We start from the raw sequence: 25,350 nt of genomic DNA on the forward strand, positions 1-25,350 counted from the left end.
ATCAATTAGTTTCAAAGGAATCGTCGGGACAAGTGGCTAAAATGAAACTAAAGCGAATCGGTCAACACTTTCTTCTAAGGTAACGAGACCTGAAGAGTCCAGAAAGAAACAGAAACTGCTCGATGGTACAAATACCTCCTCAATTAGGCATCGTGCTCCTTATTGTTCTCCGGTGCCACTTTTGGATCAGATCAGGCACCATCATGAATGATGCCGGCTGAGTTGGCCCAAGTACGCTGGTCCAGCTCATGCAGCCACTGGACAGCAGTGAGCTGCTACCTGGGGCTAATTCTCAGCCACAAGTCTGATTGCAGCCCCAGAAAGTTGCAGCCATATATGGGCCCACCCGCCCGCATTCAGTCCTCTGGTGCCAGAAGTGCACCAACGCTAAGCCTCGATTGGCCCGACTCAGCTGGCCACAGCTCGGCCTCAAGCAGGAGCTGCAATGATGGCCTTTCATTCATTCAAGGGGCAAGTTAAGATATGTTTAGCGAGGAAGCTGACTGACTTTTGGCTGATATCTCAACCCTTTCTTACTCCGAACTCGTCAAATATCGATTCCCCTCGGTGTCCGATGTCCACGAACTGAGGCACCCTTTAGTGTCGGTATGCTTCTATTTACTCCAATGTTAACCCATCTGTGTCAGTATTAGACACTCGGAGACAAAGTCCGTGTTCGGGTGGATGGATGGGTCCAGGACACCGCTGCTCATGTCCCGTGTGAAACCAAGTCAACTTCTTTTACCGTAGTTCTGATACACAACTTACATACTTGACTAACGGCAGCTCATCATGATGAGTGAGAATACGCTGCACGTGTACATAAATATTCACAGGATTCAAAGCTGTCGCGCTAACGTTATACAGCATCTGTTGGGTAACGGGACAAAAACAAGAAGACAATTACACTTCAACCTCCAGAAAACAACTGATTTAGATGTTAAGGTCAGAAGAAACAGCTGGAACTCTGAGGCTGTGCTGAGGTTTGTCTTCTCTTTGTCTTTTTTATTTTTCCGTCACAGGAGTTGTTTTTCTGTCTCCAGGTCGCAGCAACGTGTTTCTACTGGTTGACCATCGCAGCCGTGACTTCTCTAAATGTGACTAGAATGTGTTTGACATGTTAATATTCTGCATGTAGACTTTTGAGAGGCTGTTTCTGGTCTCTGCCAAAATAAAAAAAGGAAATGTTTTTTTAATGTACAGCCTGGTGCCGATGTGTCATTTAAGAGAAATGTTCCTTTTATTTGTTTAATCTCTTCATCATGTGAGGTTTGTGTGTGTGTGTGTGTGTGTGTGTGTGTGTGTGTGTGTGTGTGTGTGTGTGTGTGTGTGTGTGTGTGTGTGTGTGTGTGTGTGTGTGTGTGTGTGTGTGTGTGTGTGTGTGTGTGTGTGTGTGTGTGTGTGTGTGTGTGTGACTGAAGAAACACAAATGATTGACAGTGACCTGTGTGAACATACAAAGTTAGTTAGGTTTAGGAACAGATCGTGAACTACTGAGTAAACTACGTAGATACGAATTAAGTACAAATATTGTTCGTAGCTGCGGATGCTGGATAAGACCCGCCTCCAGCATGTCATCATTTTAAGTCTCCACCCACCTGTCGGTTTAAACGCTCCCGTCTAATTAAGAACTGCTGGTTTGCAGAAGCCAGAACCGGAGCAGAGGTCACCGCCTCTCCACAGGAAACATATCCGTATGTGTTGTACATTTCTACGAGAGGCAGGGCCTCAGCATGCCTCTCTGACTAAATATAGCGGTTAAAGAGTAGAGTGGGATGGGGGGTATTCAGGGACAGGAGCAGCTGCTGGCTTCAGTCGAACACATTGAGCCGTCGGTCGTTTCCAAACCAACACACTGCACAAAACGTCCATCATGATCCAACGTTCATTCATTGATCCTAAAGTAGCGCCTCCTCAGACGGCGGCTGAGGGTAGTTGGGGTAGTTGGGGACGCTATGGTGGGTAGAGTGGATCCTCCTCGACTTTCGACGATAGTGCTCTATGGGCCCCGTAATGTGGAGGTTCCGGGTATTTATCGACTCGGAAGTTGAACTTCTTTAGCTTCACGCGGCACTGAGCAACTTTCATTTCTCTTTCAAACTCGTGCAAGCGACGCAAGACGAAAAATGAGAAGCCCCAAAGCTCATCCTTGCAGTATTTATAGGTGCGGCTTCATGACTGTTATATTCATCCATGTGTATTTATGAGCTGCCCATCAATAGGTGACAAAGAAAGTGATTTGATAATCTTATCTTAAAGACCTTGAGTTCATCAGCACACTGAATACATATGAACGGCGGTGAACTCAGCACACATCGTGCTCACGTTCATCCGTTAGTGGCTGATCAGAGCAAAAGCAGTGTCGCTTTGACACTCCGTCAGTCGCCTCTATAAAGAGCTTCAGACCTCAGTCGCAGTCAATGCTTGGACTCTGCTGCCCATGGGAAAGGAACAGGGCAGCTGCTGCCATGTTTAATCCCCCCCCCCAAAAAAAACACGCCAGCACTGTGTAACCAGACCAGACAACTGTGGCTTCTTTGCATTTGTCACCGTGGAGCTGCAGAATTACTCCTAAGCTGCTGTTGATGTACATGAAATCGCAGCTGTTAGCGTGAACATATGCAAATAACGGAAAATTATGAGTCGATCTGACCAAGCGGAGCATGACTTGGACGGGGATTTCCATCATCCTCTGCTTTGTGTCTTCCCAATATGTCCGAGTGTCGCCTTGCAAAGAGTTCTTATTTTTAGCTGGGGGTTGGTTGGTGTGAGCATTGCCGCTCCCATCTGAGTTGACTGCCTGGCCCACATCCCGATGAGGGCTGAATTCAGGTTCCGTTTTGGATCCTGAAGCCTTTTTTGAGAGGTGTAGGTGGAGTTTCCCCTTCCTCCCGTCCCCAGACCTGAGTTTGGGTCACTGCGGTTGGGTGTTGACTCTCTCCGGTCTCCCTGCTGGTAACGTTACTGGTCCTGGTCCCCTTCACCCAAACTAAACCACACGTCTTCGACCGTTAAAAGAAACTCTAAGTGAGAGATCTTCCCCCTGCAATGGATCAGCACAAGTATCGCACGGCGGGCGTCCAGGAGAAGCTGGAGATCGTCGGGGTGGAGGACGAGGCCGGGAACCCCATCAGTGCCCTGACCATCTTGTCTCTGCTGGAGCGCGTGGCCGGCATCATCGACAACGTCCAGTCCTCCCAGCAGCGCATGGAGGAGCGTCAGCTGGACCTGGAGAACAACATCAAGACCATCCAGGGCGACGTCATGAAACTGGCCAAGGACCACACCGACACCGGCGGCACGGTGGAGAAGCTCCTGCAGAAGACCCGCAAGATCAGCGCCAACGTCAAGGAGGTGCGGGCGCGCGTGGAGAAGCAAAACGTCCGCGTCAAGAAGGTTGAATCCACGCAGGATGAGCTGCTCACCCGCAACAAGTTCCGCGTGGTCATCTACCAGGTAAGCAAGAGCAAGTGTTCTGAATGCAACGCAGTCTGGCTGCAGTTTGTGAAATAGTCACCAAATGCAACCTATTGGATTTGTGCACGGACACAGCTGTTGGTTGTCATGTCCCTCAGAAGGGTTGTTTTCGGGACATTATGTTAAAAAATCATTGTTGGCCTTAAAATAACTACCAACAGTTTTGTGAGGTTCAGTGTTGCAAATGTTAGTTTTCTCATGTTGAAAATTTAACATTTTGGGGTTTGGTCGGACTTTTTAATATTCCACGATAACCTCACAAGAAGGCAAATGGTCGTTATTACGTTATTACGCATTGCCCAACAACAGCACTTGTTGGGCAAACACAAGAGTAAATCATCAGCAATCATATGAATATGGAGTCGTCACCTGATCATCCAGTGAATTCCAACAAGATAAACTTATTGAAGAAGAAACCATTTTTATTGTCATATACATTTTTTACACATACACGAAATTTGACTTCTGCATTTGACCCATCCCTGTATGGGGAGCAGTGGGCTGCCATTGATCGGGGGTTCGGTGCTCAGGGACACTTCGACACGTGACACGTCCCAGTCGGGACCGTTGACCGTTAACCTTTGACCTTCCGGTTCCCAGACGGCCGCTTAACCCAGTGCGCCACGGTCGCCCCCACTTATTCAAAAGTTTGCCAAGTTAGCAGCTGATATTTACATATATTTAAATTTTGCTTGCGATTCACTGGATGATTTCACATTTCCCGGCCCCTAAAAAGTACAAATGAAGTAATTGTAATCTTTGTAATCTGGTATAAAGTAGACAAAGCTTTTTTTAAACGCTCAGTGAACATCAGATCAACTCATGAATGTTTTAGATACAATTATGTTACAAGTTCCACAAAGTGAAAATATGGTTTGCAATGTTGCAGTTTTCGTGATAATGTTAAATATAAATCATGAAATACACGACAATCGATGTACAAGTTTGGTTTATGAAGAGATCAACGGTCGCCTGGCAACAGAAGAAGACAAACAAACAAACTGTGATGCGTTCTGATTCACATGATGCTGATTGGTGCACGGAAGTACATGACGTCTTGAGTGCCCAAGAAATCAGCGTTTGCACGAACAAATGTTCCTGTTGAGTCATCTCGTTGAAAACTAACCCTAACGAGGCGCCTCGTCTCCAACGAGACACGTCCGTTAACGGTGCACAGAGAGGGGGCGCTCCGGGGCTCTTGTGTTGATCGAGGAGGCGTTGACGAGATGTCCTCATAGCGCGTTAACCTGCTGTGCCGCTGGTCGGATGAGCAACAGAAGAAGACGTTTTTCACGTCTTGTCCTGCAAAGAGTCAAAACTTTGTTTTAATATTTCAGATGATATTTTGCTCACTCTTGTGTTAAATCAAACTCAAACTAACTGACATCAAACCTGAGGGAGGACAATAGTCCAGAGTTGACAGATTGGTTGTTAATATTCTTATTTTGCATTTTTAACAATTCTCTAAATCGTTTATCCTCTGCAGTGCTGAATTGTGCTCGCTGTGTCGCCATGTTTTCCCATAAAAACAAAGATAAATCCAAGCGGTTTATAGAGAAGCAGGAAAATAATTTGATTAATTTATTATTTCGGGAAAACAATTTTCCTTAATTGAGAGATCAAATTACTGGACATGTGTGACACAAATGATTGATTTGAAGAAATGAGAGAATCCTAACTGGCTTAACAAAAACAGAATAAATAAACAGGATGTCCTAATTTGGACAGTTAATAATTGTTCTGGTGGTATGACAATGACTCATTGAGCTGTACAGTTAAACGGACCCTTTCAATCACCAGATTGTTCCTTACAGGATGTTGTTGGGATTTATCCATCGTCGGTGTATTACCGTGTACTTTCACCGCTTTACTTTCAAAGCCACCGGACTCCATCGACAAAACCAGTGATGGATTCTGAACAGATTAAGTATGTTGAAATAAGTAAAAACAGCCTATAATGTAGAAAACATGAGTTTTTATCTCCAGGATTCAAGAGGTTGTTGAAGGTTAAAAACAAATAGCTTGAAAGATATCGCTAAAGTAAATATGAAGGGATTCAGTGACTGGAGGACCAAAATACTAAACTCCTGTTTAAAGTCTCGGTTTTACTTTTAACACTAAAAGCTCAGAGTTTGTACCTGTCAGCTGTACATTCTCATTCAGGTTTCTCACAAACTCTTCTCATCTCGTTGGGAAAGCTTTTAAAAACTAAACCAAACCCCTCATGATGTTGAAGATCTTTGTAACGTCTCTGCAGATATACATTCAGCAGCCGGTATTAGAGCGCCATCTTGTCCTCGTTAACGTCCAGACTTCAGAACAGTAGCGGGGCGCTATGTGCTGCTAACAGCTGCTGTGGATCCGTGACAGAGAGACCTATTCTGGGCCTATTCTGGACCTATTCTGGGCCTATTCTGGACCTATTCTGGACCTATTCTGGGCCTATTCTGGGCCTATTCTGGACCTATTCTGGGCCACATTTAGTGTTAAGCTAACTTTAGTTTAGCTAACTTTAGTTAAGTTTAGTTTAACTAAGTTTAGTTTAGCTAACTTTAGTTAAGTTTAGTTTAGCTATGGTAAGTTTAGTTAAGCTAACTTTAGTTTAGCAAAGGCAAGTTATGGCAAATATTCTGATTTGGTTCTTGTTCTGAAAAAGACAACATTCCTAATAATCTGTTGACATGGATAATGAAAGTGAATATTGCACTAATGTTCTTGTTTGAATGCAGACGTTCATATTCAGATTAAAAACGACCTCATGTCTCGTCCTCATCCTCAGTGAATCTCACGGTGACGTCGTTCTCTTCTGTGTTTGACGGCTCGACGTCCTCACACGTCGTTCATCTCGTCTGAAAACGTCAAAGAGAACATCAGGAGCTCACAGATGTTCTCTCAGCGTGGTCCAGAGGTGGAGGACTTGTTGGACCTCTTTCATTCCTTCAAACAGCTTCTCTAACACATGTGTTCATCTCCAGAAACCTGTTGGTGTCCCAGTCCTTCATGATGTTCTTCTTCTGTTCTTCTTCTTCAGCTCTACTGCAGCTCTACTGCAGCTCTACTGCAGCTCTACTGCAGCTCTACTAACTGTTGGTTTGTGTTCAGCGCACAGAGAGAGACTATGATGGTGAATGAGCTGTATACATACGTGTATGTATATACGTATATATATATAGTGAATGAGCTGTATACATGTCCAAAGAATGATCCTAGAACCTGAACAATATCAACATATCACAGATCGTTTACTCTCAACATGATCCATTCACAATAACAGCTCATTCACAATATGATGTCATATGGAATTTGCTGTAACCTCATATTCAGAATAACAGTGGAATGTGAACGTAGTCTAACAGGATTCAGGACATGCATTGGTGGTCCTCAGATTACGAGCCAGAGTCCGGTTCCTGCCTCCTCTTTGTATTCCTGTACTCTGAGTCCAGGCTGAGCTCAGTCTGCCTGCAGGAGGAGACGGTCGCAGTGTCGAGTTTCCTCATGACGGTTATTCTGAGGCCTCCGTTCATCTCCTAATATAGAGCTTCGGCATGCGGTCATTTAACTTAGGAAGCAACAGGCGGTTTGTTCGAGGCGGGCCGTCGCCAGCGGCTGAATAATGACGGCCGGGGCGCTAATAAGAAAAAGATGAATGTCTGCTGGTTTCACACCCGGGGCCTCGTCTGCTGTTCACCACACTGGACGTCAGAGGACAGGGAGTCATCTCAGAGACGCTACTGGCTTTGAGTTTGTGATCGTTCTGCTGTTTGGAAACGAGAGAAGCTGAGCGATGACGGCACGAAGGCACAAATACAAGAACAAGAGGTCACATCACACAACCGACTTCGCCCCACTGCTCAAACCAGATGGTGTCATTGTTATTTGCGGCCATCTTGTGTTCCTGCCAGCAGCTTCCTGTCTGAAAGAGTCTCGGTTTCTCCTCATCTGTAAAAATAGAAAAACTTGATCCCATGAAGATGCCAGTGTTTTCAGAGGCTGCAGGTCTGACAGACTCTCAGAGGAATATCATGTTTTCTATCTGGTCCTGCATCAATGAGCAGCGTAGTCATTTATTCCATAATGGAAAGACGAGACGGATGAGGAGTCTGGTATCGGTTTCATCTCTGTGAGTCCGGTACGGTGAGAGGTCCTTGTGGAAGTGAATGTTATGAACATATCAGGGCGATCAGAACTTTAAAGAGTTCCCTAGATGCACAATAAGTAAGAAGATTCAGAGGAAACTGGGCTTTTTAAAAACCTTCTGATACCCAATATCAGTTTCATCTCTCTGCATCCAGTGCAGTTTCAGAGGAAGGTCCCGGACCAGGTTAACGTTGTGAAACGGTGGCGGTTTAGAAAAAACATTGTTGTTTAGCCTAAATACGTTTACCCTACGATTCAAACTATGACGCTCTATGTTCCCCTCAACCAGTGAACAGGAAGTGACCATATCTGGACTGAGGAGGAGTGACGTAGAGACCTGTCAATCACCATGTAGCCCCGCCCTAAAGCATCCCCTGCTTTATGGTCTGTGTGACTCTAAATGGACCATAATGTACTAAATGAACATCATGCTGTATTGAAGAAGACTTGAAACTAGAGATTGAGACATAAACTCATGTTTACAATGTTTACTGAGGGAATAAATCAAGAGAGAAGTAGAGTCATTTTCTATAGACTTCTATACAACCAGAGGAGTCGCCCCCTGGTGGTCACTAGAGAGAATGCAGCTTTAACACATGAAGCTCTGGCTTCACTCTTCAGAACTGGAGGTTGGCGCCTGGTTCAGCCACACTGCTGCCTTCAACTCAGACACTCTTTTATTATTTATAGTAAATCTATCCTCTGAATTGTGATGTGGTGAAATCAACGGACACAAATACCCAGAATGTCTGTTTTTGGCTTAAAATTCTGAGCAATTAATCTTCTTCATCACATTGATGTGAAATCCAACATCACCATGAAGGAACTATGATTTCAACATTGACCAGGATGACATTGAGATGTTAATGGGTTGCATAGCTGCTGGTTTAGTGGTTTTTATTCCTCTTCCGGTTTCAGTTGTCTCTCTCTCTAGACCTGTCGTCCTGACTGTCCTGTCTGTCTTCTTCTCCGCAGGGTGAGACCGAGGTCCCGTCGGTCGCCGTCACCAAGTCTCCCAAAGGATCCGGCCTGGACGGGCTGGAGGTCGAGCCCGACTCCTACGACGTCCCCCTGGACCTCTCCTCGGACGAGGAGTACCTGAGCGTGGAGGAGGCCGACCCCTCGCGAGCCGCCCGACTCAAGAAATCGGTCGCGAAGAGCACCGAGACCCTGAAGGCCGCCTTCTCCAAGGAGAACATGAGCAAAACCAAAGGCAACCTGGGCACCAAGTTCCACAACCTGGGCGAGAAGGTCATGCCGCCAGAGCGGAGGGACAAGATGCACCAGGCCGGCGAGCGGCTGAAGCAGTCCGGCGAGCGGCTGAAGGAGAACATCGCCAAGAATGCGCCGAACAAAGAGACCTTCCGCATCAAGCTGAAGAAGGAGAGAGCCGTCGCCGAGGGCCAGGAGGGCGCCGAGGCCGAGCTCCACAACCAGGCCCCGGTGGAGGAGAAGCCCGTCGCTTACACCGAGGTCCCAATGGAAACCAAGAGGGAGGGGCCGGTGGAGGAGGAGGCCGGCGCCACCCGGATAGGTGAAGAGGATTACAGGAAGTAGATCGGATCGGACACGAAAGTGGAGGTGGGACACGAAAGTGGAGGTGGGACACGAAAGTGGAGGTGGGACACGAAAGTGGAGGTGGGACTATGGAGGAAGCACGTGAATGCTGAGGATTTAGAGAGAAGGTCTGTGATTGGTCGACATCGATGATGGACTATTTATATTTGCAAGAATGTTTTAAAACGGAAGAAGTTCTCGAGATACGACACTGGTTATTTATGAAAGTCTATTTACTCTGTCAGATGTTATCTGCCGACAGGTTTTAACAATCAAATGATTTAAACACCTTGACATGAATTCACTAAGAAAAACTATTTCAGAGATGTGAAGATGGTTCCCAGGTAACCAGGGTGACAGTGCACAGTGAGGTTTATCTGGAAGGAAAAGAAGGATGATGAATGTTGATCTTTCACCTGGATGTACATATAATATTGAACATACTGCTAAAATGGGGGGGGGGGGGGGTACAAAGACAAAGATTTGGTGGGTGCAGGACTCAGCTGGTCTCTGAGACGCCCGGAGAGGAAACAACATCGGACTGGTTTCTGTGTGCAAAGTGAAGGAAGGAGACAAACGTTGACGTGCTTATAAGCAGCATCAGCGATCGCTTAGATAGACATTCAGCAAAGTCAGGGACTTCATTACCCAGCATTCATTTCATAAACGCTGCAACACGAGAGGTTCAGGGGGCAGAGAGTTGGTCACGGAGGGCTGGAATACCGGTTAGCGGTTAGGATTAAATTACAGTAACTTAAATAAAAGAGCGATTGTCAGAATGAACTGCTTTGTTTCTCTGAAGCCGAACATCCACCAACACAAAACATACTTTATGTTTCTGTCTCACAGCAACCTTCAAAGCTCCATTTCATGAATGTAGTTCGTTAGTTTATTTGTGTAGCGTCTTTACACAACAGTGCAATTCAAAGTGCCTCTTTATAAATGAAATAGAGCACATAGACACGAGAATACAACAAATCAAACACCTTTAATTGAAGAAAACAAAGTGGACCGTTTTGATTGGTCAGCTGTTTCGCCAACTGGTCGTCGTAGCCTCGGTGGACGTTTCTCTCTTGAGTAAATGTTTAAAGTGGACGAAGGTTCAAAGGTCAGGAAGCGGCTGCTTTAGGAGGACTTTATTCAAATGCAATGAAAACATGAATGCAAAGGTTAGCGCTGACGTGAATGCATCGAACGTCTCTGAACCGCCTCAACTCCCTGAAATATATTCATCCAGACAATGTTCAACACGTCTGCTGCGTCATTTTTAAACATATTTTCCCACGAAGGTTTTGCGTGATTTGACTAAACGCTCGGCCGAACAGCACATCGTTTGTCCGGTTCAGGTTCGGTTGAGCAGCAGCTGATGAACCTTTGCATGAACTTTATTGCGACGCAGTCCGGTCTTAACTGCTCTGCGCTGATGAGGGTCCGTCGTCTGTCAGACATGTGACTCCTCTGAAGGGTTGAAGGCGGTCTGACTCCTCTGAAGGGTTGATGGCGGTCTGACTCTTCTGAAGGGTTGATGGCGGTGTGACTCCTCTGAAGGGTTGATGGCGGTCTGACTCCTCTGAAGGGTTGATGGCGGTCTGACTCTTCTGAAGGGTTGATGGCGGTCTGACTCCTCTGAAGGGTTGATGGCGGTCTGACTCTTCTGAAGGGTTGATGGCGGTCTGACTCTTCTGAAGGGTTGATGGCGGTCTGACTCCTCTGAAGGGTTGATGGCGGTCTGACTCCTCTGAAGGGTTGATGGCGGTCTGACTCCTCTGAAGGGTTGATGGCGGTCTGACTCTTCTGAAGGGTTGATGGCGGTCTGACTCCTCTGAAGGGTTGAAGGCGGTCTGACTCCTCTGAAGGGTTGATGGCGGTCTGACTCCTCTGAAGGGTTGATGGCGGTCTGACTCCTCTGAAGGGTTGATGGCGGTCTGACTCCTCTGAAGGGTTGATGGCGGTCTGACTCTTCTGAAGGGTTGATGGCGGTCTGACTCCTCTGAAGGGTTGAAGGCAGTCTGACTCCTCTGAAGGGTTGATGGCGGTCTGACTCCTCTGAAGGGTTGATGGCGGTCTGACTCCTCTGAAGGGTTGATGGCGGTCTGACTCCTCTGAAGGGTTGATGGCGGTCTGACTCCTCTGAAGGGTTGAAGGCGGTCTGACTCCTCTGAAGGGTTGATGGCGGTCTGACTCTTCTGAAGGGTTGATGGCGGTCTGACTCCTCTGAAGGGTTGATGGCGGTCTGACTCCTCTGAAGGGTTGATGGCGGTCTGACTCCTCTGAAGGGTTGATGGCGGTCTGACTCTTCTGAAGGGTTGATGGCGGTCTGACTCCTCTGAAGGGTTGATGGCGGTCTGACTCTTCTGAAGGGTTGATGGCGGTCTGACTCCTCTGAAGGGTTGATGGCGGTCTGACTCCTCTGAAGGGTTGATGGCGGTCTGACTCCTCTGAAGGGTTTTGAGCGCTGCTGAATTTTGGCGTATGAATGTTTTAATTTGTTTCTTCTGCTTTATATTCATCGTTTCTTTTTGAGGTTTAGTGAGCACGCTGAGGTCACAGCTTTCATCGGGGTCTTTAGATGCTCTTCATATTATCTGTAGAGGTTTGTGTAGTGCTCTCATATTATAGATATTATCGTATTCTGCACTTCCTGTTTAGCTTTAAACTGCTGTTTTGTTTCACGTGTTTGTTTGTTTCCTGGTGAGTGAACCTGTGTTGATGGTGAGTTTAATGCGGTAGATTAATCGTGTTTATTTGATTGTTTGATTTGAACAGCTCAGCTGTTTCGTTGTTATTTTTTACAATCATCTGGATCCAGTTTGAACTCTTTACAGTGAAACACAGCTGTGTTGTCATTTAATCTTTTGTTTTTCTATAAATAAAGTTCTCATAAAACCTGTATGAACTCGTATGTTGTCTCAAAACACACAGAAACTAAAACTGAACTACAGTTGTTTGTGTTTTATACGACTAAACTGTATTACATCCCTCGTAAAAAAGGAAATATTCAGGAGAAATATTTGATCATTTTTTGAAGGCTTTGGACCGAAATTCCATTCATTCTGATTCGTGGATTTGATCGTGGAAGTAAATCTGTAAATTCAACTTTGGTGAACAATATTCAGTCGGATTAGTTCATGTAACGTGTCGTTCATGTTTATGTTGTGGAGCGGATGCAAGCTGTATTTCGGATTTTTATTTATTTGACAAAAAATGGAACACAGCAACACGAATAATTTGCACAGTCATGCACGGATTTTTCGCACCGCGTTTTCATATCACACTGATGAAAAACATGAAATAATAACAGTATTTGTAGAAGTTGTCTTGTTGTAAAGCCTTCGATTTGAAATCCCAGCTTCCGTTTAGTTCAGCAGCTGTTTCAGAGCGCTTACTGTAATTTACAGATATTTGTTGCTGTCTTCAACCTTTCTGCTCAATGATCGTGAGGATTTCATACATAAACTATAACAATCAAAAATAAGACCAAATAACATTAATTATCAGCATATTAGAGAAACGAATGAAAAGAAAATTCACACTTAAATTCAATGTTATTGAAAATGTTTTAATCGTGCATATTTAAATCATCTTTAAGTTAAATGCAGGACAGTACAGAAGGACTCGCATGTCATGGTTTATAGAACTCATTGTTCTGATCCTCTCCATCAGCTCGGACCCGTTGGTCCTCTGCTTATCTTCACTCAGGCTCAGACCGTCTCTCCTCTCTCTCATTCATCCGGCTCAAATTAAACCTCTAAACTCGGATGTTGTCTCGAGCAAAACACGAACGCTCAACTGAGTCAGCAGACTTCTGCAGATTGCGTTCGTCCGCCAGCGTTTCGGCGTCTAAATGAAATGCCATCATTCCGCTCCGCTCGGGGGGGAATTTACAGTCCGACTCGTCTCCTGTGTGGCCGGACGGTTTGTCGAGTGAGAAGTTATTGGCCCTAAAACAAACACCGGGCCCCTTATTGCCTCACAGAGTCCAATCAAACGGACCAGCTGCAACATGAACCCTGTGAAGATGAGGGAAGACAGAAGACGCTCTGTGGTCTGACTGCGTATCAAGAGAGAGAATCAATGACATGATCTGCAATCTGAGAACCAGAAGAGACGTCTGCTGCTCCAGAGCTTTACTCTGAAAGGAAACGACCTGATTTAATCAATAACATGAACACAGGAAGTCCTCTGTCTGATCAGCTGATTGGTGAGATGTAGTATATGTGTTTACATCAAACACATCTCTGTCCAGCCATGTTGGAAATCAGACTGTTGAACGACTGAAACTGCAGACAAAGACCAAAGGTTCTGCCAGAAATCCATCCGATCGTCGGACTGAATGTAAAATGGAACTAGAGCTTTACCGGCTGATGTTAGCTTCTTGTTCACATCGGCATCAGTGCATAAAACGGCCAATAAGTTACAAGGAACTGCAGTTTGTCAACAGGAGGGGAAGTCGAACCGGTCAAACAAACAGGAATTTCACCCAGCAGACCGACGTCCAGGTCGTGTTTTGTTGCCTAACATACGTACTTAACTAACGCACGTTACGTAACAAACTGACTTCATTTAGGTCACAAATATACTTATTTTAAGCCAAACAAAGGTCTTAAAGGTAAACCTATCTTAGAAGTTTATTTTGAAAAGACACTAAATACATGAAGCAACCCAGTGAGCATTTTTTGGTTCAAAAGATGTTGAAAAGACGTCTATGCCCGACATTGAAAAGACGTTCAGAATTGGTTCAAAAGTGAAACTTTTTTTGCCGACTATTTGTCGACGTTGAAAAGACGTTCACGCTTAGACCAGATTTAAACGTGATTTGCAACACTATAATTTTTCCTCCTCTACAAATTGTGCTAATACGAAGCACTAACCCGGATTTCAACGTTGATTTCTGGTTGAAAAAGCGTTGATATGGGGTCTGAACGTCGAAGACGTATTTTAACCATCTGTTGAACCGGCTAAATTACGGTTACAATATCAACGTGTCACAAAACACCAATTTGTTTTAAAATATTGATGGTTTGTTCAGTTGTAGGCTAGCTAGCTCTTACTGAGTGATGAGGAAGTGAACGAGCTGACGGAATAAACGAGGCTTCACGCTAACGACGTACTCTGTAAGTACTTGAACTACTTTATTCCAGTATTGCAAACCGAAATATTATTACCATACCATTAATATCATGTTATGATCATCATGCGGGCGAGGCTGCTAGCTTGTTAGCATGTAGCGTTAGCAGTTTACGAACAGTAAACAGTACACATGTGTGTTAGTTAATGTACTGTACTAACGTTAACAGATCATGGTCAAAACATTGTTGTTTGGGTTATGGCAATATATAAACAATATTGTGTAATATCCAGGTCAGCATCGTTCCGTTGAAGACACGTCTATGGTCTCCGGTGTAGAGACGTTCAAAACTGGTCTACGTCAATATGTTTTTCTAATACTTGTTTTATTTACAGATGTCCAGCTTGAAAATATGGCAGATCTCCTGAAACCGGCTCCTGTGTGGCTTTGAAAACGACATTTAAAGAAGGAAAAGGAGATTATGTTTTTATATAAAGAACATTGTTGTATTTATATTGTGCTTTAATAAATACAAATTAACTGTTGCTGCGTCACTTGGTCTTTTGTCCTGCAAGTGGAAACTGTTGATGTGTTCTATACCCAGAAGCACTGTAAGCATTTCGGCGTCCCGTAACAACATTACGTAACCGGTTTAAAGCCAACGGGACACAAACAGCGGTCTCCCTGGTGAAGGTCCTGTGTTTGTCAGTCGGCCTTTAAAGATGTTATTGTACCGCGTCACCTTCAATGACGCTCGCTCAATACGTCACTCGCTCTGAACGAATGCAACAGCGACTGCCGGATGAGTCTTTTCTGTTTCTGCATATATCCTGTGCCCCCCCCCCCCCTGATTGGAGGCTTTAATGACTTTGTCTCAGCTTCTCCAACAGGAGGAAGGAATAAGTGAACAGACGAACCATTAACCGCTCAGAGTGACTGGAAAAGTGTTCTGCCTCGACACACAGGCAGCAGCTGCACGAGATCCATTCCGTCTTTCTGAAGCATTGATCTGAGATTCATTCATTGTTGTCTGGTCATGTCACAGAGACGGGTTCATTCAATGGTCACCTGATCGTCAAACAGGTAAACTGAGCGGGTCAACGTTTAAACAGCTGTTCTGTAAACTGTGATGGATGTCTATGACGGATTATTTGTCATATGAAGTGAAGCAGCCATTGGTGATGACATTCTGATACATGAACATGAAATGCTACAAACATTGAGAGGAATCAATATCAGATACAATATCATATATTTCTGTCGTAGACAAAACTACAAAGTCACCATAACCTGCTTTTATCCTTTACGTACACGAATATTCTCCTTTACTTCTCTACTTTAACGTCACGATCACCTTTGAGCCAAGAGTCATCAGTTCGATGAAGGACTTCTGCTTTAGCACTCAGACACATCATCTCTCAACTGCATGATGTGGGAATCAGTGTGTGTGTGTGTGTGTGTGAACGGAGCGCTCGGTGTGTGGGATCTATATTCTCCTGGCACTGTTTTTTTCACAATGACTCATCAAGCTGTGAAGAAGACACTGTTTTCATTCCAAAATGACAAATCCAGCGTTTTAAAGAGCCGACACCTTCTGCTGACAGACGGCAGAGGAAGCAGAACACTGATGAAGCTGTGAGCGAGCTCAGTGTGCTCACACAGCAATTAACAGCTTCAACGCCTGCTTCTTTAGGGGGGGGGGGGCATGATGGGGTTCTCTCAATAAAAGGTCGCTTTCTGCTGGACCGTCCACCTCCCTTCCCTCAAACCCTGTGTGCGCGTTTACCGTTTTGAAATGTCTTCGTTCACGATGACGATGACGTGGATAACATGTGAAATCATTTCCTGGGATATGAATCAGGGATGCTGGATGAGACCGGCCTGGTGAGAGAACTCCTCATTACCTTGAAAAACATTTCAACCTTTACACGTCACCGACCACCTTTCAGAACATGCAGCGAGATGATGACTCAGATCGCAGTTATTGTTCAGCAAAGAGGCGTAAATCGCCTCGCTGTGAGGCCCCCGGGCTGTGAGGCCTCCTGGCCCTCAGGCGAAGGCCTCCCGGCAGCCGGCACTCATTCCCGCCTCTGCTCGGGCGAAGCCGTGGATCCACCTCTTCCTCTCCTCCCAGTCACCTCTCCATCCAACGCTGGCAAGCCGAGGAAGAGGAGGGCCACGTGGCCGACACGCTGGCTGCAGCGCGCCTGTCATCACACCGGGAAGCGGCTTTTACGTTCTCCGCAGGTTGTGTGAAGGCTCTGCTCGGTCTGGAGGAGGTTCATGAACAGCTGCTGCAGCACAAGATTTCATATTCATAACGAATCAAACGGCTCGCTGGGACGTGAGCGGCAGGTGTGAGCCAACATGTAGATGCTCTTTGTGTTCGGGATCGATTCTCTTGGTGACGTTTAAACAGCAGAATACAGACATATCCTTTGACAAACCACGCCGGCTGGCTGTGTGACTCTGTAGACAGGAAACAAACATGTCTGAATATTTCTTCATTTATACACATGTCTGCATCACACCCACTCCTCCGTGTTCCCGCTGAGAGCCGGCGGTGAGTCGAGGCTGTCGGGGAAGGATGCGTCTCGCTGAGCGTCATCAGCGAGGACCTGTCAATCAAACACAGCCACCAGGGAGCAGCATGCAGATGAAACAAACACCCCCTCTCTCCACCGCAACCAGTGTGTGTGGGGGAGTCAATTATTCTCACACACACACACTGTGTGCGACTGTGTGTGTCATGCTTCACGACATAAGGTAACGTATACGTGCATATAGACGATGTGTGAGCATCTATCAGCAAAAACAGAGAATTTATCTTGATCAGCTCTCACTTCTCTGTAACACAAAACTGCAGCACTCTGACACAAGTGAAGTCCTGATCATTTTTATTTTAAAATAACATCTAAATGTACCAAACGTGTCAAAGTAAAAGCGCAGCGTTGTCGGTGCCTGTCAGTGTTTTATTCTTTTATATTGACTTCTTTGGTTATTTTAATAATTAGATTTAAAAGATGTAAAATGGTTGAGTGGAAGATATTTATAACCCCATAATGTACATACATACACACACATATATATATATATATATATATATATGGTTGTGTAGTTCAATCTAACAATGTGAGTTGTTTCTTTATCTGTTTGATATATAAAGTGGGGTAAAGGTTTTCCACTTAAATGTTGTGGAATTCAAGTGTAAAGTAGCATTTAATGTAAAGTACAAGTCACTAATGTGTTTGTACTTGTACTTACAAGCATACATTGATTGGCAAATATACAGTTATATTATTGTATTGTTTGTGAAGTGTCTTTTTATTCATGGCCTCTTAAAACTTGATATTTAGGGTGATTATTAAACGGCTTCTGTAGATGGGGCTTACGTATCGAAATAATTACACGTTTTGATAGCCTGCTCTTTAAAAAATGTAATGTTGATGAGCTTTTAATTTGAAAGGCGTTGACAACTACCGGAAAGCTATTATTCTGAAGACCCCAAACCGGAAATCTATTGACGCTAATATGTTGAGACTATAGCAATGCTAACAGCTAGCTTACTTAGTGTCGTGAGGCGCTTTAACCGCTGCATTATCCACAGTATTGTGGCACTGTAAGCTTGTAGCGTGTAAATATCATTTAAACGGATTAAATAAACATATTTCATCCACGAGGAGTCCGAATATAAGTTTTAAAAACATCATTTCGCTGGCAGTTAGCTAACGTTAGCTACGTACCAGCTAGCGTTAGCTCTCGGTTGCCTGACAACGGAGGGAAGCTAAACAAACAAACCAGCTAGCTAGCAAATGCTAACGTGAGTTCAACCGGAAGTTAGTCAAAATAATCGATTTTTGGTTGTATCATTTAAACGTTTAGTTGTATGACTGGTAGCCGGTGTTACGGTTTATCATGCGACACGGTTAACTGGTGACTTTCAGCCACGCGTTTTCTTCCTGTTCGCAACGGCTGTAGTAGCCATGACAACAACGGACGCGTTCGGCTGAAAGTCGCCAGTTAGCCGTAAACACCGGTACTGTAATAAAGAAGAAGAATACGGATAATAATGGCGGACGACGGTCGAAGAGGAGAAGAAGACGCTGGTCCTGGAGCTGCTCACCACGTGTTTGTCGTGATGGAGGTTTTACTGGAGAAGTTAAAGGTGCTGAACTACGAAGAGGAAGTTCTGATGAAGCACAACATGAAGAATCTCTCCAGGTGAGAAACACACCTGGAGAGATGCAGCTGTTACAGCTCAGAGGTGTTTGATTCATGTGTGTTTAGGAACATCTGTCAGAACAGTAAACGGTAAGGATCACAGTGTGAGAAGTGTCACACAGCTGTGTACAATATCACAGCTTAACGTATACATATAGAGGAAAACTTCCACTATCATGTACTTCTACCTTGAACTGGTGCAACACGTTGACCAGCAGTAATGTAGTGATGATGATTATAATGAGAACCATTATATGTGTAGTTCTAAAACCATCCTACGTCACAGGAAGACCATCTGAATGATCTGCCCTCTTATCCCCCGTCAGGCATTACTTTGTCTCCAGTCCGTATCTGGCGTCCAACCCTGGCGAGCAGTTCTTCATGTTCACCATCATCGCTGCCTGGCTCATCAACGAGGCGGGGCGGCCGTTCACCGAGCCGCAGGAGTACGACGAACCCAACGCCACCGTCGCCAACATCCTCGCTGAGCTCAGAGCCTTCGTGAGTAACGCTTCACCCTCCGATCAATCTCTGCAGAGTCCAGTCAATAACGTGTTGCTGATGTTTTCAGGAACAAAACCAATCAAAGCTCAAACATCACGCAGTCACACAGACGCTCCTTCTGACAGCTTCACTTCATTTTCCACTTATTGAGGGACGGCTTCTTGCAGCTCTGCATAAAGAAAGGTGTTAAAAAGGTCAAAAGACTTCCTTTGTCCTCGATGAAGCTGTCAGAACGCTCTGTGACGACAGATGAACGGTGAATAAATCAGTTGAATGAAATATGTAATGCTGAAGAAAGTTACTTCTGATCCTGACCTCACACTCGGTCGCCTCAGACGGAGTCGTCAGCTGCTGTTGAACAGTCAGAAGACTCATCTGTCTGGTCTCTGTGTCCGTCAGGGGGTGAAGGTGGACTTCCCGCCCTCCAAACTGAAGTCGGGTTCAGGAGAACACGTCTGCTTGGTGCTGGACCGGCTGGCCGAGGAGGCTCTGAGGAGGAAGGGCTTCTCCTTCAGGAGGTACTCTCAACAGTTCTCCTTTTCTTCTTCTTCTGCTTTAAGGTGCGTTCACACCAAACACAGCAGTTTACTCGCAGGGCGCCATCGTGCTGGACGCGCTGGAGAGGGGGCGTGGCTTATCGCCCTAAAAGCCGTTATCAACTTAAGTCGTTTATTTCCTCCATCAACCACGGAAGCAATAACCTCGAGTGCTGCTCAGTGCTTGTTGTGGAAGATATCCTGGAAACCAAAGGCCTTCTTGTCTGAGTTCTTCACATCATCTGGAGGTTTATTCACTGTGTCTGGCTGGTTTACTGCAGCTGTGTGAACACAAGATAAACCATTTCACTGTGATTTAACTGCAATAAACGGATACAAAGGATGCAGAGATAACTACATGATGATGAAGATTTGTAAAAAGTCTGAATTCACGTGTTGTTAGTTGTCATTCAGTGCTACTCACTAAAGCACACTGATAAACAAAGCGTTTTAAATCAGCGTTATTCACGCTCGTGTTTACTGGCTAACATCTTCTTTCTCTCTGTCTTTGCTCATCACCGCTCGTTTCTTTTGACCTCTCGTCCCTCTTCGTCCCTCTTCTTCCCTCCAGACCACACTACCCCACAGAAACCACAGAAGAAGAGTCTGTGATGGAGGACGACGCAGAGCTCACACTCAGCAAAGTGGAGGAGGAGATGATCGTAGGTGTCCCAGCTTTATGAATCCAAACCACTTCTTTTCCAGCTGCTAACCAACACATGCGTGTGTTTACTGGTGTTGGTGGATTCATGTCCTTTACTGAACATTTTGACAAAGCTTCATGTGTTCAAGCTGCATTCTCTCTAGTGTCCACCAGGGGGTCAGACCATAAAGCAGGGGATGCTTTAGGGCGGGGCTACACGGTGATTGACAGGTCTCTACCAGAGACTTATACATGTCAGTTTCTCTGACTAATGCCAAAAACACACTATTTGCTGACGTTACTAACAGTTTAAAATGCTATAGAAACGTGTGTGTACTTATTTATTTTACTTGTTGATTGACTGATTTCTAGCCTTGTGTACTTTCATCATGTTTGTCTTGTTGTCTGTGCTGTTTGTAATGTCTGTCGAGATGGATGCCTCTCTCTCTATTTGCAAACCAAGTCTACCTACGGGTACAAATAAAAGTAACCTGAACCTGATTTGGATCATATAAAAGGGTCAACATGTGATAAAGTGTCTGAAGCGAGTTGGACCTGCTGAGTGAAGGTCTGAGGTGTGTGTTTGTCTCAGGAGGAGCCTGACGATGAGGAGGACAACGTGATGGACCTGGAGGCTCTGAAGCTACGAACCACTCACACTGTGAGTTGACCTGGGAACACGATGCGTTCAAAGACTCTCGCATATCATTCTGCAACACTTTATGATCCGTCGGGTTGTTTCTCTCGACAGGAAGCAGAACCGTCCTCCAAACCCGACGAGATTCTGGAGTCGACGGTTGACGCGTCGGAGTGGAACCTGGAGGTGGAGCGAGTCCTTCCTCAACTCAAAGTCACCATCAGGACCGACAACAAGGTGCACACTCGCCTCTGGACCCGGTGCAGCCGCTGTAGTTTTCCCAGCATGCTCTCTTGTTGTGTTGCTGCTGTTTTGACTTGCCTCTGACCGGTCTGCAGGACTGGAGGATCCACGTGGACCAGATGCATCAACACAGAGACGGGATCAAGTCCTCGCTCAAAGAGGCCAAGGTGCGTTCACTGACCCGGCTGAATGAGTGTTTAAGCCGTGTGTGTCTGGCTCCACCTGCTGTTCCAGAGTGTAATTACACGATATGTGACGCCTGCTTCACTGCACCTCCACCATCAGATCGTTATGCTGCACTGCGTTCACTCACTCTAGACTTTCTCTGCCGCTCAGAGTTCTCCTGGTTTGCTGCTGAATGGAGCTGTTTCTGTATCTGCTCTGCACCATGTTTCACTGTGGATCACCTGACACCTGAAGAACGAATCACTTCTGTCTCCTGCAGGAGACAATCCCTCAGAACCCGCTTGTTTTTTAACACTTTAGTCTTCTGCAACACAGCAGGACTGAACAAGTTCACGTGTACAGCAGGGTTCTCCTCAAAGACCCTGAAAACATCCTTTTTGTGTCCTCTACTGTCTCCTCTCCTTTCTCCTGTCTCCTCTCGTGTGTCCTCTCGTGTGTCCTCGCGTGTCTCCTCTCGTGTCTCCTCTCGTGTGTCCTCGCGTGTCTCCTCTCGTGTGTCCTCGCATGTCTCCTCTCATGTCTCTTGCAGAGCTACCTGGACAAGCTGCAGGAGGACATCGGTAAGACTCTGGAGAAGGTGAGCAGCAGAGAGAAATACATCAACAACCAGCTGGAGCATCTGATCCAGGAGTACCGCAGCGCTCAGGCCAAACTCAGCGAGGTAAACAACAACAACAACAGAGAGCCACGAATGTGGAAATACAAAGTGATAACGTCCAGCTGATCTGTTGGAGGAAACGCAGGAAGTGAACGCTGTTTGGTCCTGATCCTGTGTTGTCCACCAGGCGAAGGAGCGCTACCAGCAGGCCAGCGGAGGAGTGACCGAGAGGACCAGAGTCCTGGCAGAGGTCAGTGAACGCATCACGCACTCTCACATCACTCGTGTAAAACAACTTGTGAATGGATGAAGCAAACAATCAGAGCAGGAAGAAGTCTCTTCAGGCTGTCGGACTCATTTTAGAACCATCTCAACCGGTGATTTCATGCTGTTCTTCAGTGAAAGTGAGTTCTTTACCTGCAGACAGTTTGAGATCTTTGCAGTGTTTCTGTGTTTCAGATCAGTGAGGAGCTGGAGAAGGTGAAGCAGGAGATGGAGGAGAAGGGCAGCAGCATGTCTGATAGAGGTGATGACTGAATGTGCGTCTTAAGTTCAGCCTGTCTGTGTTTGGTGCTGACCGTCTCCTCTGTGTTCGTCTTCAGCTCCGGTGGTGAAGATCAAGCAGAGTTTGAATAAGTTGAAGCAGGAGATCCTTCAGATGGACGTGAGGATCGGCGTCGTGGAGCACACGCTGCTGCAGGCCAAGCTCAAAGAGAAGTCCAACATGACGCGGGACATGCACGCCACCAACATCCCCGAGCCCGCCGCCGGGCCCTTCTCTTAGCTCCACCTCCACACTGGGCCCTTCTCTTAGCTCCACCTCCACACCGGGCCCTTCTCTTAGCTCCACCTCCACACTGGGCCCTTCTCTTAGCTCCACCTCCACACTGGGCCCTTCTCTTAGCTCCACCTCCACACCGGGCCCTTCTCTTAGCTCCACCTCCACACTGGGCCCTTCTCTTAGCTCCACCTCCACACTGGGCCCTTCTCTTAGCTCCACCTCCACACCGGGCCCTTCTCTTAGCTCCACCTCCACACTGGGCCCTTCTCTTAGCTCCACCTCCACACTGGGCCCTTCTCTTAGCTCCACCTCCACACCGGGCCCTTCTCTTAGCTCCACCTCCACACTGGGCCCTTCTCTGAGCTCCACCTCCACACTGGGCCCTTCTCTGAGCTCCACCTCCACACCGGGCCCTTCTCTTAGCTCCACCTCCACACCGGGCTCCGTCTTAAGTTTACCACCTCTAAATCTCCCTTGAACTCAGTGTTGAGTCTAATGACGTTCGATCCTAAAAACATTTTGGAATTTGATAAGAAAACAGAGAAAATGTACTTTTTTATATTTCACAAACATGTTTGCATTTGCAGCAGCATGAAGTCATGAAAACATTTTTGTATTAATTGTTGTAAATGAAATAAATGTTGATAATAATTCCTGTGTGCAGAAGCTGTGAAAGTGATATTTGTTGTTAAATATGAATGTGTTGTTGATCCTCGTGATCACATGGTGAGAGCTGCTCTTCATGCTTTGTGTTCATGTTCACTTTAATGTCAGTGATGCATAAAAACAGCAACTCGTGGACTTGGTCGAGACGTTTCTTCTCCAGAGATGTTCGGTGTTGTGGTGTCTCTGCTGGAGTTGCTTCAGTGAACGTGTTTGTTTGTTCACTGAGGACTTCAGCACTTCATGAGGAGACACTTTCTTTGCTTTGTTGTTTGGACCTCGGTTCACTCTGAGTTCTGTTGCTTCACTTTGTTTTCACGATCTCTTCTGAGAGTCAAACACTTTCACTGTCATTCAAATCAATGTTCATTGTAGACTGAACAACAAAAGGCCCACAAACAACTTTCTTCATTTATTAGAAATATTTGTCTTTCCCTCAATAACTTTTATTATGGAAACAATTAAAGTGAGAGAGAGCTGAGAGAAGCTCCCTCTGACTTCTTACATCTTTGATCATTTCATTCAGTCACATGAGGCTGTTCATTCCTGATTGTCGGGTTTGATGAGTTTTATCATTTAAGAGAAACCATAATCATATTTTGGGTGAATTAATAATGACGTCACAATCTGAATTACAAAATGTACAGACGCAATCCGCCGGTAGAACTGAATCCTGTGCTAATAAACAACACAGGACACAGTTTGTTAACGGACGACAGAGAAACACTACAGTGGTGATCACTGCGTCTTTATTATTCAGTGTGACTGTACGACATACTGATCTTTATCCAAAAGTTTGGCGCGCTTCTCCTCACACAGCGTTGCCAACAGCGCCGTGAAAAACACATCATAACGTGCGGCTGATCGGGAATAGGGTGCTATCTATTTATCGCTCAGCGGTTTCCCCGAAAATCCCAAAACACTGAGCACAATTTCTCCAATCACTTGAATTCAGCGTGAAGACAGCAAAAAAACACAGAACTTTGGACCCATATTGACGAGCCGTACTTTAACGTAGAAACATCATTCAAAGTTCAAAACGGAGACAAAACGCTGCACTTCATTGAGCCAAAGGCACATTTTGACAGTTAGCACAGTTTCCATGAAGTCACAGATTAAGTTTCAGGAACATTTTGTGTCTGTTTCAGATTTTATAATGGGTGTGTATTTTATAATGGGTGTGTATTTTATAATGGGTGTGTATGTTATAATGGGTTTGTATGTTATAATGGGTGTGTATGTTATAATGGGTGTGTATGTTATAATGGGTGTGTGTGTTATAACGGGTGTGTATTTTATAACGGGTGTGTATTTTATAACGGGTGTGTATTTTATAACGGGTGTGTATGTTATAATGGGTGTGTATGTTATAATGGGTGTGTATGTTATAATGGGTGTGTATGTTATAATGGGTGTGTATGTTATAATGGGTGTGTATTTTATAACGGGTGTGTATTTTATAACGGGTGTGTATGTTATAATGGGTGTGTATGTTATAACGGGTGTGTATTTTATAACGGGTGTGTATGTTATAATGGGTGTGTATGTTATAATGGGTGTGTATGTTATAATGGGTGTGTATTTTATAATGGGTGTGTATGTTATAATGGGTGTGTATGTTATAACGGGTGTGTATTTTATAACGGGTGTGTATGTTATAATGGGTGTGTATGTTATAACGGGTGTGTATTTTATAACGGGTGTGTATGTTATAATGGGTGTGTATGTTATAATGGGTGTGTATGTTATAATGGGTGTGTATTTTATAATGGGTGTGTATGTTATAACGGGTGTGTATTTTATAACGGGTGTGTATGTTATAATGGGTGTGTATGTTATAATGGGTGTGTATGTTATAATGGGTGTGTATGTTATAATGGGTGTGTATGTTATAATGGGTGTGTATGTTATAATGGGTGTGTATTTTATAATGGGTGTGTATGTTATAACGGGTGTGTATGTTATAACGGGTGTGTATGTTATAACGGGTGTGTATTTTATAACGGGTGTGTATTTTATAACGGGTGTGTATTTTATAACGGGTGTGTATGTTATAACGGGTGTGTATGTTATAACGGGTGTGTATGTTATAACGGGTG

The 25,350-nt window shown here is 45.2% G+C and overlaps 2 protein-coding genes across 2 annotated transcripts; both read left to right on the top strand.

The window, feature by feature from the left end:
* Positions 1-2,608: 2,608 nt before the first annotated feature.
* cavin4a (caveolae associated protein 4a) lies at positions 2,609-10,866 on the top strand. The gene is made up of 2 exons (XM_079285057.1): positions 2,609-3,456; positions 8,590-10,866. The coding sequence occupies exons 1-2, from the start codon at positions 3,049-3,051 to the stop codon at positions 9,169-9,171; spliced, it is 990 nt and encodes a 329-aa protein (XP_079141183.1). The 5' UTR covers positions 2,609-3,048; the 3' UTR covers positions 9,172-10,866.
* A 6,924-nt stretch (positions 10,867-17,790) lies between these two features.
* On the top strand, positions 17,791-23,201 carry ift57 (intraflagellar transport 57 homolog (Chlamydomonas)). Its single transcript, XM_079285054.1, has 11 exons — positions 17,791-18,460; positions 18,787-18,961; positions 19,364-19,482; positions 20,072-20,162; positions 20,736-20,804; positions 20,895-21,017; positions 21,119-21,190; positions 21,739-21,870; positions 21,995-22,057; positions 22,267-22,333; positions 22,410-23,201. The coding sequence occupies exons 1-11, from the start codon at positions 18,309-18,311 to the stop codon at positions 22,589-22,591; spliced, it is 1,245 nt and encodes a 414-aa protein (XP_079141180.1). The 5' UTR covers positions 17,791-18,308; the 3' UTR covers positions 22,592-23,201.
* Positions 23,202-25,350: the final 2,149 nt, after the last annotated feature.

The sequence above is a fragment of the Melanostigma gelatinosum genome, assembly GCF_949748355.1.
Source record: "Melanostigma gelatinosum genome assembly, chromosome: 15".
In the NCBI taxonomy this organism is placed as follows: domain Eukaryota; kingdom Metazoa; phylum Chordata; class Actinopteri; order Perciformes; family Zoarcidae; genus Melanostigma; species Melanostigma gelatinosum.